The sequence below is a fragment of the Drosophila pseudoobscura genome, chromosome X, assembly GCF_009870125.1.
Source record: "Drosophila pseudoobscura strain MV-25-SWS-2005 chromosome X, UCI_Dpse_MV25, whole genome shotgun sequence".
Taxonomy (NCBI): domain Eukaryota; kingdom Metazoa; phylum Arthropoda; class Insecta; order Diptera; family Drosophilidae; genus Drosophila; species Drosophila pseudoobscura.
In genome coordinates, this window is record NC_046683.1 from 4,773,066 (window position 1) to 4,791,386 (window position 18,321).

General features: G+C 47.0%; 3 protein-coding genes and 2 long non-coding RNA genes across 5 annotated transcripts; 2 read left to right on the forward strand and 3 right to left on the reverse strand.

Annotated features, from left to right (window-relative positions):
- Positions 1-758: 758 nt before the first annotated feature.
- Positions 759-2,469, forward strand: Prx2 (Peroxiredoxin 2). Its single transcript, XM_001355497.4, has 2 exons — positions 759-912; positions 1,545-2,469. The coding sequence occupies exon 2, from the start codon at positions 1,545-1,547 to the stop codon at positions 2,127-2,129; it is 585 nt and encodes a 194-aa protein (XP_001355533.3). The 5' UTR covers positions 759-912; the 3' UTR covers positions 2,130-2,469.
- A 945-nt stretch (positions 2,470-3,414) lies between these two features.
- On the reverse strand, positions 3,415-3,960 carry LOC117185155 (uncharacterized). The gene is made up of 2 exons (XR_004470710.1): positions 3,867-3,960; positions 3,415-3,644 (listed from the first exon to the last, which is right to left on the reverse strand). It is a non-coding gene; the product is annotated as an uncharacterized lncRNA (long non-coding RNA).
- A 1,661-nt stretch (positions 3,961-5,621) lies between these two features.
- RpS15Aa (Ribosomal protein S15Aa) lies at positions 5,622-7,040 on the reverse strand. Its single transcript, XM_001355496.4, has 2 exons — positions 6,939-7,040; positions 5,622-6,207 (listed from the first exon to the last, which is right to left on the reverse strand). The coding sequence occupies exon 2, from the start codon at positions 6,203-6,205 to the stop codon at positions 5,813-5,815; it is 393 nt and encodes a 130-aa protein (XP_001355532.1). The 5' UTR covers positions 6,206-6,207; positions 6,939-7,040; the 3' UTR covers positions 5,622-5,812.
- Positions 7,041-7,065: 25 nt separating this feature from the next.
- On the forward strand, positions 7,066-9,011 carry LOC6902154 (nuclear speckle splicing regulatory protein 1). Its single transcript, XM_002133649.3, has 2 exons — positions 7,066-7,201; positions 7,262-9,011. Exons 1-2 carry the CDS (start codon positions 7,191-7,193, stop codon positions 8,526-8,528), a joined length of 1,278 nt encoding a protein of 425 aa, XP_002133685.2. The 5' UTR covers positions 7,066-7,190; the 3' UTR covers positions 8,529-9,011.
- Positions 9,012-10,018: 1,007 nt separating this feature from the next.
- Positions 10,019-10,577, reverse strand: LOC117185156 (uncharacterized). Its single transcript, XR_004470711.1, has 2 exons — positions 10,308-10,577; positions 10,019-10,201 (listed from the first exon to the last, which is right to left on the reverse strand). It is a non-coding gene; the product is annotated as an uncharacterized lncRNA (long non-coding RNA).
- Between the last annotated feature and the right edge of the window lie 7,744 nt (positions 10,578-18,321).

Here is an 18,321-nt window from a genome sequence, read left to right on the forward strand (position 1 = left end):
CTCGAACTTAAGAAGGTGGGAACAATTTGGCTTTCAGTTATCAAAAGTTAGGTACGTTCAAGACATGTTTGAACAAAATTGTAATGTTTTCATGGGAATTCGATAGCAAACCCGTAACCGCATGTGGGTTTTTTCGTTCGACATGCACCATAAGAGATATGATGTCCCGCAAAAGCTCGCCGAGCTGTCGCTACCTAATATAAATATGACATGCAAAATAAATCGAAGGTTTCGATGTTTTCAGGATGAATAATCCTGGTCTTTGCGGCCCTGAAGTCCATGTCCGAATTCTTTTTGCCTACTAGTTGCCCGTGCTAGTGATTTAACTTTTAATAAGTAAGTAAGTAAGTAGATCCCAACATAATCTGGTAATTTTCTTAAACGCGCATTTATCGATAGTGAGCAGCGCCTGAAGCACACATTTGGCGCAAAGAGCGAGAGGGAGGTGCTGGCAGATTTTGAGAGTCTCCATAATCTAGATTGAGGAAAAAATAAGCTAGAATAAGCTAAAAATTAAAAAAAAGGAAAAAGCTTAAAAATAAGCTTACCATTAAAACACATCAAATTAATGGATACTTTAATTTTGTTGATAAACTTTTTTTTTAAATTTTTATTTAAAGTAATGACATGATATTTTCGTCTTCATTATGCTATGGCCGAGTGCTCAGCAAAGTAAAAAGAAACCGCAGCCTCCTAAGCAAATCTAGCTTTAAATAAGCTAAAATGGCAGCACTGCATTAACCGTATACTGTATACCATATCTAAATCTTCCTCCATTCGCGATTTCGTTACCGTGCCGGAAGGTTGTGCTTTTTCTCTGGTTATTTTCGACCACATCTGAGATCGACCCGAGACCGAGACCCCAAAGCGGAAGTCAAGCAATTACATACATACTATATCCAACAGGTTAAAGTGAGTGTCCGACAATGAATATTTCGCAAATACTAGGCAAAGTCAAAGAGAAATTACTGTGGAGTGTAAGACCAATCATGATTACCATTACCGTAGTTGTCTGTTGTTGCTGTGTGTGCTGATAGTTATGATTGCGATGATGATGTTGAGTCGCAGATTATTTCACAAGTTTTGTTGAGCACCGAACATTCGTAGTCATTTTCTTTCACATTGTGCTTTATTGGCACGTCCCTCGCTCAAGAGCACCACTACACGCACACACTGGGCAGACGCAGCCTCACACAGGCACGCACACACCACACCACACACTCGCACACATACACTCGTAGTGTGTGCCGGCTATAGACAAATTTAATCAAAAAAGAACACGAAATAGGGTTAAAATATGCGCAAAATGCGGCGAATTTTTCCGATTTCTGTAATTAAAACCCCTACATCCGCACTAAAACGTGCCCAAAGTTCAATTGGTACAAGTATTCGGCCACCTCCATTACAATTACATGCATACATCCATACATAAATAGGTGCCCTGTCTAGCTCGGACCGCCGCACGACGGCTAAACACCCGCCATCTTGTGACTTTGAGCTTAGCTTTTACTTATTATATAAAACCCTTTCTCTTTCCCCATCAGATGCCCCAACTGCAGAAATCCGCACCCGAGTTCGCCGGCACCGCCGTGGTCAATGGCGTGTTCAAGGACATCAAACTGAGCGACTACAAGGGAAAGTACCTGGTGCTGTTCTTCTATCCACTGGACTTCACCTTTGTGTGCCCCACGGAGATCATTGCCTTCTCGGAGAGTGCTGCCGAGTTCCGCAAAATCAACTGCGAGGTGATTGGTTGCTCCACGGACAGCCAGTTCACCCATCTGGCGTGGATCAACACCGCCCGTAAGCAGGGCGGTCTGGGCAGCATGGACATTCCGCTGCTGGCCGATAAGTCGATGAAGGTGGCCCGCGACTATGGTGTTCTGGATGAGGAGACCGGCATTCCCTTCCGTGGCCTCTTCATCATTGATGACAAGCAGAACTTGCGCCAAATCACCATCAACGATCTTCCCGTTGGCCGCAGCGTTGAGGAGACTCTGCGCCTCGTCCAGGCCTTCCAGTATACGGACAAGTACGGCGAGGTGTGCCCAGCCAACTGGAAGCCCGGCCAGAAGACCATGGTGGCCGACCCCACCAAGTCCAAGGAGTACTTTTCCACCACCTCCTAAGAAGCTAATCATCTGTGGGGCTGTGACTGTGCGGTGCTGTGCCTCTGGCGAGTCCAGGACGATTCGAATCGCATTGCACAGACACGCACACATATGAACACCCTAAATATACATATAATAAACCATAACCCTAGAGCTAGTTTGTCATCTATATACGAGTACATGCATATTATTATGATTTGTGAACAGAAACTGTGAAATAATTTGTTCTTTCTCCCTCTGCATTGCACACAACACCAACACACCAAACACACAAACATTACCTAAGCGGAAAGTGATTTATTTGAGTTTGCTCTTATTTTGTAATTTCGCCTCAATAAAACTGTATTGAATACTAAGATGCACACGTGGGTCTTTATCAGGGGGAGGTCCGGGCCCGTTCCGGCCAACAGACGGACGGACTTTCGCCCTGCTTATCTGCCTGCGGGGCTTTTATCGCAGGTCCCAGACATAGACCGAGCCGATTGCGAAATAGCAGCCGGCGATTATACGGAGTATTAATATGCCGAGAATGCCGGAACCCAACGTCACCAGTCCACAGAGCAGCCGCAGTTGCAGCGCCAGCAGCTGATGGATGACTATGACACAGTGCCAGCAGTGGGTTACGCTGCACTTCCCCTTTCGCCATAGTATTCCCGTTTTGGATTCCCGTTTTTTTTTTCAATGTTAAGTGCAAGCGAGAGGTGACGTGGATGTCTTGCATATTAAGCAGGTCTCGGCGGGGCTCTTTCTGTGTGTGCGAAAGTGATGGATGGAGTGAGATGTTGTGCTTGCGATCCGCTCCGTGTCAAGCCCTCCCGCTTTTCCTAGGGTCCACCCATTACGTGTGGCGCAGCGCATCACACGATCTGCCCCTCAGTCTGTCTGTCTCGGTTACTCTTTGGCCAAACTAGTTTACACAAATGCGTTGTCCATACATACATATGTATATGCACACACATACATATGTACATGCGTTCAGCCAGCTGCTGCGAATCGTGGAAAAAGCTTCAACGCTGTTACTGTGTCGCCGATCGAAGCTACCAGAAAACAGAACAGAACGAACCCTTTCAAATGGTGCGATCGCAGCGTTCTAACTGTATCTATACGGAAAGAGTATACTTACTATTTCATTGCGTTGGCGCTTATCAGTTGTCAGGCGAGAAAAATGTTCGTTCGCATGTTAGCAACTGTTTTACTACTACACAATAAAATAAACCAAAAGAAGCAATGGCTTGCTTTGGATACCCTTGCAGATGCATAGTTCCTATGGCAGCAACAAAAACAAAACGGTCTTCTAGACAAATACAAGAATAACATCTGTATTATGTATATCGATAGAGAGAATAGAGAACTGTCGCAGTCAAATGCAACTGTGAAGCACCTTTGTTCTGGAGCTTGGGCAAAGACAAAGACAAGAGCATCTCAGCTTCGGCGTCCCGCGTATTCCCCTTCCCATTTTGTTGTTACCTGAGCATGTTAGCCAACTATCGCAGAAAAAACTAACGCTATTCATATTCATAAGCGTCTCGACAGCTGAAAAAAGGAAAAAAATTACAAATGCTGTTTCGATTTTGCTAAATCACTGCCCAGAAAGCTGTGAGAGCCAAACCGTTTACTGGAAAGAAACATTTTCTGAACACAGAAACACAAACAAAAAAAGAAGTGGAATAATCTCCGTCTGAGCCAAATTGAGGGCGTTGGGCCCGCATGACTTTCAACTGTCTTGATTGTACAAACGCTCTGGCACCAACGGACCTATTTCGTTGAACGTGGAAAAACGCATTTACTCTAATGGAAAGCAGGACTCCTCGCACTGACTTGAAATCAAATGACATTGAAATACCCAATCGCAACCGGAAAGTACATACCATACATATACATACATACGTGTAGTATATAATTCATATACGAGTAGTGTGCTGTCTGTCGTGCTACTTGATTATTTTATAGACTGATAAAGCAAGAATCAAATGATAATCGGTATGTCTGGTGTGGGCTGTTGCTGGTGTGCTGAGCAACCATTTCAGCCATTTTCAGCCTTGCCGCAAAGGTTGGGTCGTGTGGAAAAAAAATATGGCCAATACTCGTACTCGTAGATATGTACATAATTCAAATGGACGCAGTCATACTTGTACTAGTATTGGCATGCGGTAATCATATGTGAAATGAATAATTCTGCAGCTGCTTATGACCTTTTAATAGCCGCGATGGATGGCCAGATATGAGTGGGCTGGTGTGGGGTGGACGTGGGCGCTACTGCCATTGTTGGTCCGCCCTGCTGTAGATATCGACAGATTGGCTGCTCATCAATTATGTTTGTGCTGGGACCGACCCCGCACGCAACGCATAGGTCGGTAGTTAATTTTTCCGGCCATAGCTGATGAGTAGATACAAATATTTGTATGTATACTGCAATTAAATTGAAACAATTTCTGGACTCATCATTTGGGGGGTGCGGGTGTTTGAAAGAACCTATAATTATCAGGATAGATAATCGTCGGAAATGTGTTCGTTGCAATTCCGATTGATTGTCATTATTAATTTAAATCTAATCAGGATTTTCCGTCTAATTGATTGCACACAATCAGAATTCTATATATAATAAAATTGTTGTGGAAAATTGCTTTGCTTCTTATACAAGAGCAATTTCGTACGAGCAGAACTTTTAAGCAGGTAAAGGAACAGATATTGAGTGAAAATTGATTTGTTTAGGTTTCGTTTACGTAAGATTGCTCATAAAATGATTATTTTGAAATCCAACTGCAATTTGGCGGGACAACTGCAAAACTGGAATCGGTTGGCAGGGCCAATGAACAGCTGATCCATGTTCGATTAATGCCATCAGCAATTATCGGTGTACAACACATAGTATAGTGTGACCGTTTGCTGTTTTATTTTCTGCGAGAATTGTTTCCCGCCAATATGTTTACATTCAAAATTGTGCAGTTGTTCTAATTCTTGGAATTAAGCAGCGAGCGCGTATCTAATAGATACTCGTAACTGCAGATAGACTGTATCTCGTTTTTTGCGCTCTTTAGAGAGACTCTAAAGTCAAATGCAAAGAAGGCCTAATACGACCCCTCAGGGGTCTCCGTTTTGATGTTTGCACGAATCCGGCTGCAGCCAGGGCATTGGCTTCCTGGACCCACCTACACAGTGCGTGTGCGCATCGTCTCCCTTGGTTTCTGATCCAAAAACGGTTGTCCGTTCCTGAGCCATGTCAATAATATAACCGTACAGGATACGATGCTATTCATTTGGCACGATTCTGTAAGGAGTGCCTACAGTGAATCATAAATAAAGAACAGCTTCTTCGAGGTCTTACTGGTGCATGCTATGCGTTTTACACTGATCCACTTGGCACCGGCTCTTGGCTTCCGTTACTGGCGCCACTCCAATTATACACAGAGATGCTTGGGTTGGTTTCACGTTGTCAGATTGATTTACTATTATTTTCATTCATCTTTTCGGCTTACATGTTACATGTACAATTACATAAAAAAATCTTGATTAATATTAATATGTATCAAATCATTTTATTTCGCGTTAACTCTGTGAACATTCAGTTTTGTTGCAACTACTTTATGCTTGAATGAAATCCTCCTCGGCCCTAGGCTCGTGTGAAATAAAACAACATTCTACATATCAACTCCCACACATACGCTTTAGCATTAGGTTGTAGACGACGCCGGTTCCTTCGCTTAGAAGAAGAAGCCGAGGATCTTGCCTCCCAAATGTTTTCTCCTGGCCTCCTCGTGATCCATGATACCGCCCGAGGTGGTCAAAACGACGTAGCCGAACTGACGGGAGGGCAGCAGATTGTTGGTCCACTTCTCAATGTCGTTGATGGGCACATCGAACCGTGGCGAGATGACGCCACATTTGTTGAGGCGTCCGGTGAGGTTCACCACGATCTTGCCAGACCGATGGTCATCGACAATCTCGAACTCGCCGATATAGCCGTGCTTCATCATCACAGTCAGGAACTTGATGATCACCTTGGAGCAGGGACGCAGCAGCACCTGGCGCTTGCCACGCTTCTCGGCGTTGTTGATGCATTTAAGGGCATCGGCCAATACGTTCATACGCACCATGGCTGCAAAATGTGAAAACGAGAGTACAAATTAGTTCACGGCTCTCGCAGAACAACAACAAAATAAACGGTAGAAAAGCTAGCACGTGCAAAATACATGAAAAAGAACAACTCCAGGGCGGCCGCCATTGCCTGTGTGTATGTGTGCGTATGCCTGCTTGTGGTTGTGTGCGTTCCTCTGCCTGGGCATCGGTGTTACATAGTGTAAACAACAACAGCTACCCGACAGGACAGGCTTTGGGGGCAGGGCAGGGGCACCATCCATTTGCCGGCTTGCAAATGCCCCCAGACACTGCTTCGGATGATTCTCATCTCAAGCCCACTGCGGCGGCTCAAAGCCCTATACAGCGCCAGCCCAACCACACAACCACCAGCAACAACAGCAGCCGCACACACAGCTGACATCTCCCTCTCCGGGCAGGAACCACAGCCAAAAAACGCCGCCACACAGAAAAAAATTGGCAAAAAAACCATAAATGTTATTTAGATTCATTGATGGACAATGTCTTGTTTATACATTGCCCCAAGCGGACAGTGTTCGGTTTAACCACTCTCGGCCAACAAGTACTGCCATAAATTTCGGCCCACAATAAAAAAATATAAAAAGAATAACACTTTTCACATATTTTGCATCGCGCTCGCACTAAATCTATGGTGTAAACCATAGTGGGTACATTTGGCTAGCCATTTTTTGGCTTTATTTCAACAAATCTATTAAATTAAGCGACGATTACCTAGGATTGATTTGCAAACACAAATTTACACGACCGCGAACGTATCGGAAAAGAGAAAGAGGAAGTCGAGCCCGCTGCATCTGACATTTGACAGCTGCCAGAGTTGCTTTGAAGCACTCAGAGTTGCTACTGCTGCCAGTGCTGCAAAACGAACCGCAAAACCACAAAAAAATTGGCGTTTGGGGCGCAACAACTTGCGGTCACACTGCAAAAATATAAACATTGTTCTTAAAAAACAAAAAACAATACGAAATGTCAAAGCCGTGAGTATTGCTTGAAATATATTTATAAAATAACTATTAATGGGTGAATGATGATCTCAGGTATGGCCTAATAATCCCGGGGCAGCAAAAGAAGGAGGCTGCCAGGCCGGCCAAGCCGGCCATCAAACCGTCCGTATTCGACGAGAGCAGCGAGTCGGACGACAGCGCCAGTAATGCCCCACAAATACGCCCGAAAGCTAGCGTAACCGGAGGGCCCAGTGTAATGGAGCGCCGGGTGGCACGCCGCATGCAGGAGAAGGCCCTGGCCGAGGATCCCACCATATTCCAGTACGACGAGCTCTATGACGAAATGGAGAACAAACGGGACGAGGCCAAGCTGACCAAAAGTAAGGAGCCCCGCAAGGCCAAGTACATCAACCGTCTCATGGAGCACGCCGAGCGCCGGAAGCTAGAGAAGGAGCTGCGTGTCGAGCGGCAAGTACAGAAGGACCGCGAGGCTGAGGGCGAAATGTACAAAGACAAGGACACCTATGTGACAGCAGCGTATCGCAAAAGGCTTGAGTACGTGCGCGAGCTTCAAGAAAAAGAACAGCGGGCCGAATACCTCGAGGCCATTGGAGATGTGACCAAGCAAAAGGACCTAGACGGCTTCTACAGACATCTGTACGAGCAAAAACTGGGCACCGCAGATACGATGGTCAAGCCCAAGACAGCACCATCCACTGAGGAAGTGGCCTACAAGCCCATCAAAGCGGAGGTGCCAAAGCACCGCAGCTACAGAAAACGCCGTGCCTCTGAGGATGAAGAGCAGCAGCAGCCTCCAGCAGCGTCTCCTGCCAAGCCGATCTCAGCTCCAGATCCGACTGAAGACAAGCCAGGTAGTGCAACCAACTCCCAGGCGCACTTGAACAACAACATAGATGCGGACTCTGACTTCAGCATTGATGATTCCAGCGAAGATGAGGTGGAGGATGAGAAGGAAAAGAATATGAAGCTGGCACAGGCCAAGAAGCAAAAGCAGACTAAGAAGCTGGACCAGGAACAGGACCGGGACCGGGACCAGGATCAGGGAAATAAGTCGGAGCAGTCCAAGAGTCCAGACCATGCCAAGAAGAAGGAGAAGCAGAAAAAGAAAATGGAGCCAGCAGAAAAACCCGATGATACCAGTAATGAAGCTACTGCAGATCCCAAATACAAATCAAAGGATGACGATGGGCAGGATACTGATTTGAAGAACCTGCCCATCCCCACCGTAACCAAGCCAACCGTCGACCGTACTCTCATCTGGCGCAAGCGGACCGTAGGCGAGGTCTTCGAGGCGGCCTTGGCCCGCTATCAGGTGCGCAAGAAGTCCCGCCAGGGCTGAGATCCAATTATACAAGTTTTGGCACCGCATTAAAATGTAAAAGAGCCGAAACACGAGAACAAAAAATGATTTGTCCATTGTTTGCTTATTATGTTAATTTCAATTTGTCCCCCGTGTCATAGATTATTTATGCATGTGCATGGCCGGGCCGCCATTCACGCTCCGGGCCGGTCCGCAAAGGCATCTTCTGCGGCGAAACCCCCTGGTGCAAATATTTTGCATAAGTTGCAATTTTCCTTTTTTCCCCTCTTCATTCGCTTTACAAAAATAGCAAGACAAGAAAAGAATACCAGCTTCGTGGGTCGAGACTGTAGATACCCTTGCAGGATTTTCTATTATTGTTAAAAGCGGCTTTCCGTTCAAATGCTTGTCCGACGATCAGTAGTTCCAATGGAATCTATATAAATTACAAGATCTGATTTCCTTGAGTCACACAGAGAAACAATAAACTGCAAATGGTGAAGTCAAAAAACATTTGCTTAATTCCAGAGTTGCTTATTGGTCAACCACGGGGGTATCCCTTGACTAAAAATGACATGTGCGCACTGTACATACATAAATGTTCTTATAATACAAGAAATTGGAGATGCTTTCTTGGGTTGCGTTATATTAGGTATTACCCAAAAGAATAGGGTATAAAAAGCTCACGGCGCCAACTATGGCATGACGGATAGAAGAGGAAGGCGAAGAAGCAGTGGAAGTGGAAGTGGAAGTGAAACCCTGGATGTGGATGGGCGACAGAGCCAGAGAAGCTGGTTCTAGATGAGGGGGATAGAGGCGGAGCATGGCACGAAGATATTCCATTTATTTTGTATGACGACGACGACAAACCCAAAAGAACCAACAAAAAAAGAAAAAATAAAAATAAAACTTGCAAAACGCCCAAATAACAAAGAGCCAAGTTGCCGTTAGTTTTCTTTTTTTTCTCTCTCTCTTTTTTTGTGTGTTTTGTTTCATTTTACCGCAAAAGCTGGAAATCCCTTTTGAAAATAGGTGTGCCTGTGCTGCGCTGCGCTGCGCTGCTCTGCGATGCGCTGGCTGTGGGCCGCGCGCCATAAAAGCGAAAGGCAAGGAATGGAAAGGAAAGAAATGGAGAGGGGAAAGCAAGGCCCGGGCATGGGCTATGAGCATAGCTGACATGGTTAGGAAGCGGGTCCGGCGCATTGCAGACATAGTAGACCAGAAGCAGGAGCAACGGCAACAGCAGCGTCCTCATCTGCATCTGCATCCTGGCTGTCAAGTCGGATGCTTCGCTTTTGATGTCGTCAACGTGCTCTCCGTCCTTGTCGTCGGCCTCGTCCTAGTCGTCGTCGTCAGCGAAATTAATAGTGAAATCCATTTTCCATTTGGCAAGGCCCTGTGCCCCGCACTACTACACTCCACCGCGCCGCATAACAACTGCATCGCGGCTCTCTCGCCCTCTCGCTTGCACACTCAACTCTTGCCTGCTTTTATGAATGTGATTCTCTCCCTCATACCTGTTTGATTGTGTCATCAATCTCACATGTCTTCTTTTAGTGCCGCTGCTGCGGCTGTTGTTGTTGTTGTTACAGCTCCTTCATTACATTCCTCTTCATCATTTCCTGGCACTGCCGCTACTTCTCCTTCTCATTCTTCTTCCTGTTCCTGTTGTTGTCCTTGTTGTTGTCCGTGCTGCAGTCGAGATTTGTGTTCTACATTTTAGGCAAATTAATTTGATATGAAATGAGCATTCCGCACCGCTCCGCTCCGTCAAGTTTGCTGCCGCATAACGGATCGTATCGGCATTCGCACACTTACACATGCACACTGGCATGGCTATCTCTGTCTGATTGATGGCTGTGATCAGAGCAGTGGCGTGTGATTATTTCGCCCTTTCTAATTGATTGTTTTTCGGGGTATTCAGTTGCTGGAATGACCCAGTTCTGTTTTTGCAGGAACCGTATTCGGGAACAGATTGGGGGCAGGAAGATAGGCAGGAATTTAATTGAGGAGCGAAGCTCGTACCGTATGACGTCTTGAATTTTCCTTTGTCTTGTACACATTTTAACTCTCTCTCTCTCTCTTTGGGTCTGGTCATTAAGCTGATCCACGTACATATACATATGCAAAGCTCTTTCAGCGGCAGTGCAGCGGCAGTGGCGGCTGTGGGAGAGCGAGAACAAGAGGACAGCGCTTACATAACTGTAATTCCATTAACCCCGTTGTTCGTTCGTTATGCGCTCTGTACCTCTTTTGGCTGTGCTACTCTCTCTCTCTCTCTTTGGCTGGCTGCTCCTCGTTGCTTAATCAATTTACGATCATAATTACTTGGGCCTGTGGCGGCGGTGCAGGACATGGTTTGGCTGCTTTTGGCTCTGGCTTTTCGCTTTGGCCTCTGCCAAATTGCACTGATGCAATCTGATTCTCCTTTCCCTCTCCTCTCCTCTCCAGGCTCTGGTCCGCTGGTGTGTGTGTTGGACGGGGGTGGGTGCTATGCGCAGGGGCTGCGACGGGGGGGATAGAACCTAGTAAAGGCTTCCAGATTGTGATCATTCACGTGTAAATTCAATTATCAACATTTTCAATGCCAGTTTGAGCCTCGGGAGGGGGGGAGGGGGCGGAGTGGCTATAGGGGTAAATTCACCGCAAAGGAACGGCGGGGCGGGGGAGCGGTAGAGCCAGCAGGCAGCGGCAGTTAGTCTTATCCAGAGTCGACAGAGCCGTAGACGAGTGGGGGCCAAGACTTGCGACTTGCTCAGCACATTTCGGTTCCTCTCCTGCTCTCCCGTTCCACTTACTCAACCGCTCTAGCCACGACGACACTGACAGACTGCGTGTGTGTATGTGTGTGTGTGTGTGCTGGTGATTTATATCGTGTGTGCATTGTGTGCGTGTGTATGTGTGGGTAAAGTAGAAAAAGCCGAGCCGCCTTTTGGCAAGAAGCAATGCGCGGCGCGGTGAGGCGCATCCAAAAAAATTTCGTTTGCTGCATTGGACAGAGAGTGTAATGAAAAACTGGCTGGGATGGGGCGGGGTGGGGTGGGGTAGTAGGCTAGATGCCAACCGCGCTCATGACAAACAAAACGCATCCCACACACACACATGTGCACATGACCGTGCACAAACACACACACACACACCACACACACACACCACAGACATGTGTACATACATACATATATAGAGCGTTCGCTCTGTCAGCCTCTTGTATCTTTGCCATTGCATCTTCGCATATACCGTTAGTCGCTTGGGTCACGGGGTAGATTCGTTTCGCTGGCAACTCTGTTGCCATGCCGCTGCCGCTGCCTTAAGCCGCTGCCGCTGCCTGTGCCTGTGCTCTGCCGCTGCTTTAAGCCGCTGCCGCTGCCAGTGCCAGTGCCATTTCCTCTGCTTTAAATGCTCTACTTTTGCTTTATTTTACTTTACTTTTCAGATTAAGCTCTGCCGCAAAGTGTAGTAATACGAGGTGAAGCACTCCGGCTCTCTCACTCTCACAGCTTCCTTTGTGGCCCCCGCACAAAACGCCACTGAAACAAATTGGGCAACTTTTTGTGAGAATTTTCTCTAGGAAAACCGCACCTTGCATAAATACGCCATTTTCGTCTGCTTTCATTATGCTTTTCCCCTGCCGTGCCGTGCACTGCCCCCTCTCCACGGCAGTTCCAAGGTGTACTTATGTATAATCCCTTACAGTAGGGTGTTCCATATGCTGCAAGCTGTGAGATTTCTGTGCACGGGTGCGGGAGGCTTTTTTTCCTTTTGTTTTCCATCAGGAACTGCACTTTTTCGGATTAACATGGTTCTTTATCAATATACATATGCATGTAACTACAATTATGGATAGTTTATGACGCAATAATGGGTTGCAAAATACACACGAGCTTTTGTGTGTGAAAACTTTATACTATTCTTGAACCAAGTTTCTTGTCCTTTTTAATCAAAAACCAAAATGCAGTCATCGGAATGCCGACTTTCTTTGTTGAAGGCTCTTAAAACTCCATCGAATCCTCTTGAATTCATTCATTCAGCGTCAGCTTTCGAGTCTTAAAGAATAACCCAGAATTTAGTGCCGTTTTCTTGTTCTCTCTACCGGAAAATCATATGGAGAGTGAGCGAGAGAAAAAACCAAAATTTTGGGATTCAATCCGTTTTGGGCGAGCATTTTGATGGAATGACAATCGTAACCACCGCGTCGCTCCCTCCCTCCACTGAAGGTGGAGCTGAATGCTCTTCTTTCTAGTAAATTATAGTTTCTTTAATGGTTCGGTTGACAAAGAGCTTAGGGATATGCATATTAGTTATGTAGCCTCCCCCGACCCCCACAAGAATCTCAGTTTCAGAGCTGGGTGGGCGGTAATGGTAATCGGCGAGTCGAAACTTTTGCATTTCTGGGTCTTCCTGCAGGTCTTCCCCTGGACTTCCTTTAACCCCGTACTGTGTGGTTGCGGTTGCTGCGGGCGTTCGTTGTTTGCGTGTGTGGTGGCAGTGGGAGTGGCAGTGGGAGTGGCAGTGGGAGTGGGAGTGTGAGTGGGTAATGGTGTGCTGGTATGCTGTGGTGTGATGTGGTAAGGTGAGACGAGGTGTGGTAACGGGGCCCTGCTTTAGTTTGCCTTTTGCGGGCGTGGCCCGGCTAATAAGCAGGAAATTAAAATGTTATATGCATTGCCATGGTTGCTCAGCCGTCCGTTCGTCCGTTCATCTGGCAAGCCTCTCCACGGGCATTGTCAACTCTGTCGCCTCTCTCTCTCTCTCCCTCTCTCTCTGTGTTCGTGTGTGTGTGTCGTAGTGTGCGGTTTGGTGGCGCGCCTTCAAGTATGCATTATTTTTACGTGTCAGTGCGCATTTTTGGCATAATTGAAGCACAAACACAGCGCCAGAGCTCCCGCTGCTTCCGTTGCTGAAGGCTGAAGGTCGTTTATATGCTCACACACACACACACACTTTTGCGATGCCCCTCCCCTCGCCCCACCCCCTGCATTCTGCTGAGGCCATCCCTAAGCCAAAGTTAACATTGCGTGCCTGCAGCTTCGCTGGACTTGGATTAAGTTTTACACTTTTTCACCCGCTCTCTGAACTCTTTCCTTTCCTTTCCTTTCCTTTTTGTTTTTCGCTCTTTTTCTGCTGCTTGTGCGTGTGTGTGTGTGTGTGTGTGTATGGGCAGCTTATAGACAGCCAAAGTTTTTGTCACCCGCCTCATCCGCCCCTCCCCCCCTCCTCACCCCATTATCATCATCACCCCCTTACCCCTTTCTCGCCTTTCTGGTACCGTACCCTCTTTCACGAGATGTTTTTTATACCCTTGCAGAGGGTCGCACAAATAAATATCATCTGTTCCTTACAATTTTCCCCCATTCGTAAAACCCAGGAAGTAGCTACAAAATCGTAGATCTGCAACTGAAATCCACTCTATTGGATTGCATATTTTATTATACGAAAGTTTTTTGTGGGTTTTTGGAACCCACGATGGGATACGATGAGTGTATGCGATAGATCTGAAAGGGTATAAAGAGATTCGGCCCCTGAGGCGAGTCTTTCTTTCTTGTTAAATGAGATTCTGTTTTATGTTTGGCGCGTCTCGTTTCCCCCCCCCACACCCACACCCCCCCACCCCCTCTTCCCGCTGATCTGGTATAACCGAATTCCATCTGAACACATCTGCGGCACTCCTCCGCCTCCTCCTCCTCCTCCTCCTCCTCCTCCACGAACGCCACTGTTCTCATGCACATCTCACACTTTACGACTTTTGCGGTTGTTAGGCGGCAGGGGCGTGGCCGCTGACATGGGCGTGGGCGTGGGCGTGGGTGTGGCCGTGCCTGGGTCGCTGGGTCTTATATAAAAACCTAATTAAAAGTGCTTTATTATGCAATTAAAACAGATAATGTCGCATTGTGGACCCGCAAAGTGCGCGGCTTGGGGTGGGACTGTCGACTCTCGACTGGACTCTCCTGCTGTGGGGCGTGGGTGATTTGGGATGCATTTCCAGCCAGGGATGTATCGATATATAAAGTTTTAAGCCGGTTTTTGAAAGTCCAAGTGCAAATTGAATCTGTTTTCAAGAATCGATTGCTGTTTTTGCTCATGGCTCGAGAAGGATTAGCTGGCTGTATATCAAAGTATCGAATGGTGGCCCAAGGGATTGCAAAAGACAAAACAATATTTATATTGATGTACAATTTGCAGAAATCTTCCAGCATTGCCATCGCCTAGAATACCAAAATAACATTCGAGATATATTATATGTTGTATTTTATGTTTTTGGGGATTATCGACAATGCTATTTGCAAGTGATTTCGAATAAGCACAAAGATGCAGTTGCAGCCCCATTCCCCAGCCTCAGCCTCAGCCTCAGCCCCCCTTTCTGCAGCTCCTCTCCTCATTGTTGACATTTGTTTTGCATAAATTCTTTTTTGGCTAGGAAAATGTAAAATTCTCACTTGTTTGTCCATTGGCAGAGTCCCCCATTTACTCTCCAGTCTCCCCCTTTTGCTCCCCACATTACCATTTCCCTTGTGGGTGCTGCTGGTCAGATGAGAGAGGGAGGGTGGGGCGGATGGGGATGGTGGTGCAACTCTTGTCTTTGCTTTGTCCTGATTTATGTGCTTATAGCACTCGTATTCGGTGTCCAGTCTCTGTCCTGCTCTGCTCTTCTCTGCTCTGGATTCGACTGAAGTCTCGTTTTCGGGTCTGGCAGGGCCTGCATTCCCCAGAAAGGACATCGCAGGACATCCTCGGACATGCGACAGGCCGAAACTTCACACATTCGCTCAGCTTTTGGGTCTGGGCCCCGGTCCCCGGTCCCCGGTCGCTGGTCCCCGGATTCCGGGACCCGGGTGGGGTCTATAGGGCTGCCTCGAGTGGGATGCTCATATTTAGACAAACATAAAATATGCTAATTTATGGCTGTTGATTTTAATAACTTGGCCCCCGCCCACATAAGTATGCCCTGTTTTTCTTTGCCTTCTCTTATCAATGGACTGTCGGAACGGGCGTGGGGCGGCGGATAAGGGGAATGACTGTTGGAAATTGGAACAATCCAGTGGGAGAACGTGGGAGTTCCACTTTAATTTAAAGAAGAGAGAGAAATTCCCCCGTTACTCTGATACGAGTACCACTGCCGTGGACAGATGCACCGACAATTTGTGGCCATGGCTTTAATTCGATTCGATTCTGGATCACTGTCACTGGCAGAGACATAGTCCCAGCTAATCATCTGTTTCTTCAGACTAGAGTCACTGTATTCACAACTGAATCACTGCTGAGTCACCTCATCGCACTCCCCTTCGAAGGATTAATCACAATCACTGTGACATTCCAAGACTCATATAGGATATAGGACTCAAGATGTGCGACGATTCCCGGGAAGACCAAATGCAGTCTTCAATCGGGAGAGATAGAGTGCAAGAGCAGCTTGGATCATGATGAAAGTATATCAGGCGGTGGATTCCCTCTCTTTCGGGTCTTTCTTTATGCACTGTTCTGTTGTCTATACTCTTTGCTTACACACACAACGAGCGGGACCCGAAAATCATTTGGGATCGTGAGAGATAGAGCGCGAGAGCAGCTTGGATCACTATGAATTTGGTGATGAGGTGACGTCGTCCGCTGTGCTGAGGACCATCCACTTTTTCAACAGTCTCTCTCGCGACTCTCAGAGAGAAAAGAGAGAGGGAGCAACAGATGTACCTCCTGCACGTTTGCATGCAAGCTGACAAAAGGATGGTCCTTGAAAGAGAGCAGATGTGGTGACGGCGTCATTACCAAATTCATCTTGGAAAAGGATATGGTACAATGTTACGGTACGGTACAGTTGGCACTGGAATAATGTATTCCATTAAGTGCAAAGCTTGTCCTCATTTGAAGTCTGGCAAACGATATAGAATAGGTTTTATTTACTGAATCGATCGATTCTAGTCACAGCCATTTAGTCAAGTTCCAATCACATGCAAATCAATTTCCATTCACAGTCTCGACTTGGCAGAGATAGAGTCAAGGAACTACTATTCAAGTCAAGTCACACTCTCTAATCAATGGCAAACAACTTTGTCACACCGGAGAGCAGAGCCGTAGATACAGCATCCGAGTGAGTTCGAGTGAGGGCAAATCAGTCACAGCCGTCATTAGTAATGGATACACCGCCACAAAAGTCAGCCCAGCTGTCGCCGGTGATCCGATCAACGATATATATACTCGTACTCGTACAGAAAGAGTCCATCTGGCTGACATCTATGGGCATCGAGTACACATGTCTGTGGATAGATGGAGCACTGACAAATAGTACCAGCTCTCATCCCCATCCCCATCCCCGTACCCGTACCCGTACCCGTCCTCATCTACAGCCACATCCTCATTCACATCTTTATCCCTGTCTCTGTCTCTGTCTCTGTCCCTGTCTCTGTCCCTGTCTCTGTCCCTGTCATAGTCGCCATTCCGGCCACAAAAGCACGGACTTTTCAATGGGACTTCCTTACCTTTCCGGCGAATCTTTTTTTGCGTCCTTTTTTCGTTTTTTATTTTACGGGCTTTTTCTGCTCTTTTTGTTTCCGTTGTCACTCGTTTTCGGTTTTTGTTGACAAATCATTCTATGCGTGTGCTGCGGGTGGATAGCAATGGAGGAATGTCGGGGCTGTGCCGGGCGGTGGCAAAGGGCACAGTGTACAGTGCACAGTGCAGAGGACAGACGAAAGAGGACAGTGGACAGAGGACAGAGGACAGAGGACAGAGGGCACAGGGCAGAGGGCAGAGCAGTCAGGTGGTCCATTGTCCGAGGCAACTGGCATATCATTCATTCAGCTGGGCAACGGATACGCCGATGTCGAGGCAACGTCATCTGGCGCTTCAGAATGCACTCGCCCAAATATTCCCCACAGATGACTATGTGTGTGTGTGTTTGTGGAGGGGATGGTGGCTATATGTAAGTATATGCTCCACAAAGAGTCCCTGCATCAATGGGTCAGTTTGAGGCAACGATGACGAGATTATGCTCATTAGAGTGAAGGCCTCGCCTGGCGGCATGCGGCAGGCGGCAGGCGGTAGGGGCCCGCCTCTCGCTCTGTCCATCTGTGGTGGAAACAATGGGATTGCGAACCAGAGGATTGCGACTGGTACGTGGTACGTGGTACACTGCGCCAACAAAAAAGATCAGGCACGCCGATACAGCCAAAGTGTTTGCGGTTTGGAGGCCTGTCCTATTTTTAAAGCAAATCCCTCGCAGACCTCGAAAGTTCACGAAAATTGGAGCAGGTTCTTTGACCTTTCAAACCCCAAATCTGGGCTAATTGATAGACAGCTTCAGAGCACTGTCAATTAAGAGCACCACATTTATAGATTGCAAATAATTAAGATTGGCATTTGGCTGGGACCACGAAATAATAGACCATAAAAGAATATTTTAAACAAAAGAAAATTAACTTTTGGGGGGTCGAGGGAGTGTATAGAGTGTTCCTCCCACTCGCCAAATATATTGCAGCCTATGTCGCACTTTATGGGATAAGGATGGACCGGACCTATCAGTTTTGTGAGTGTTGTTGATGGAGCCACCAGAAGCGCCAAAGCCTGATCGACTGGCACTCGGAGGGGAACTACTTTCCATTCAGAGGAGCAACTTGAAAAGAGTTTCGGTTCACAAAGCGTTGAAATGCTTCCCCATATAAATCCCGTAATTCTAAGTTAATTGGGTTGTCAATTGATGGGCGAGGAGAGAGACAGAGAGCAAGACCGAGAGAGAGAGAGAGAGAGAGAGAGAATGGAATTGGGAACAGGGCTGCTGCCAATGCACTATGGGAAATTTTAGAACTTTTTGTGGCCACAAACCATTCTTCCAAACTCATTAAAA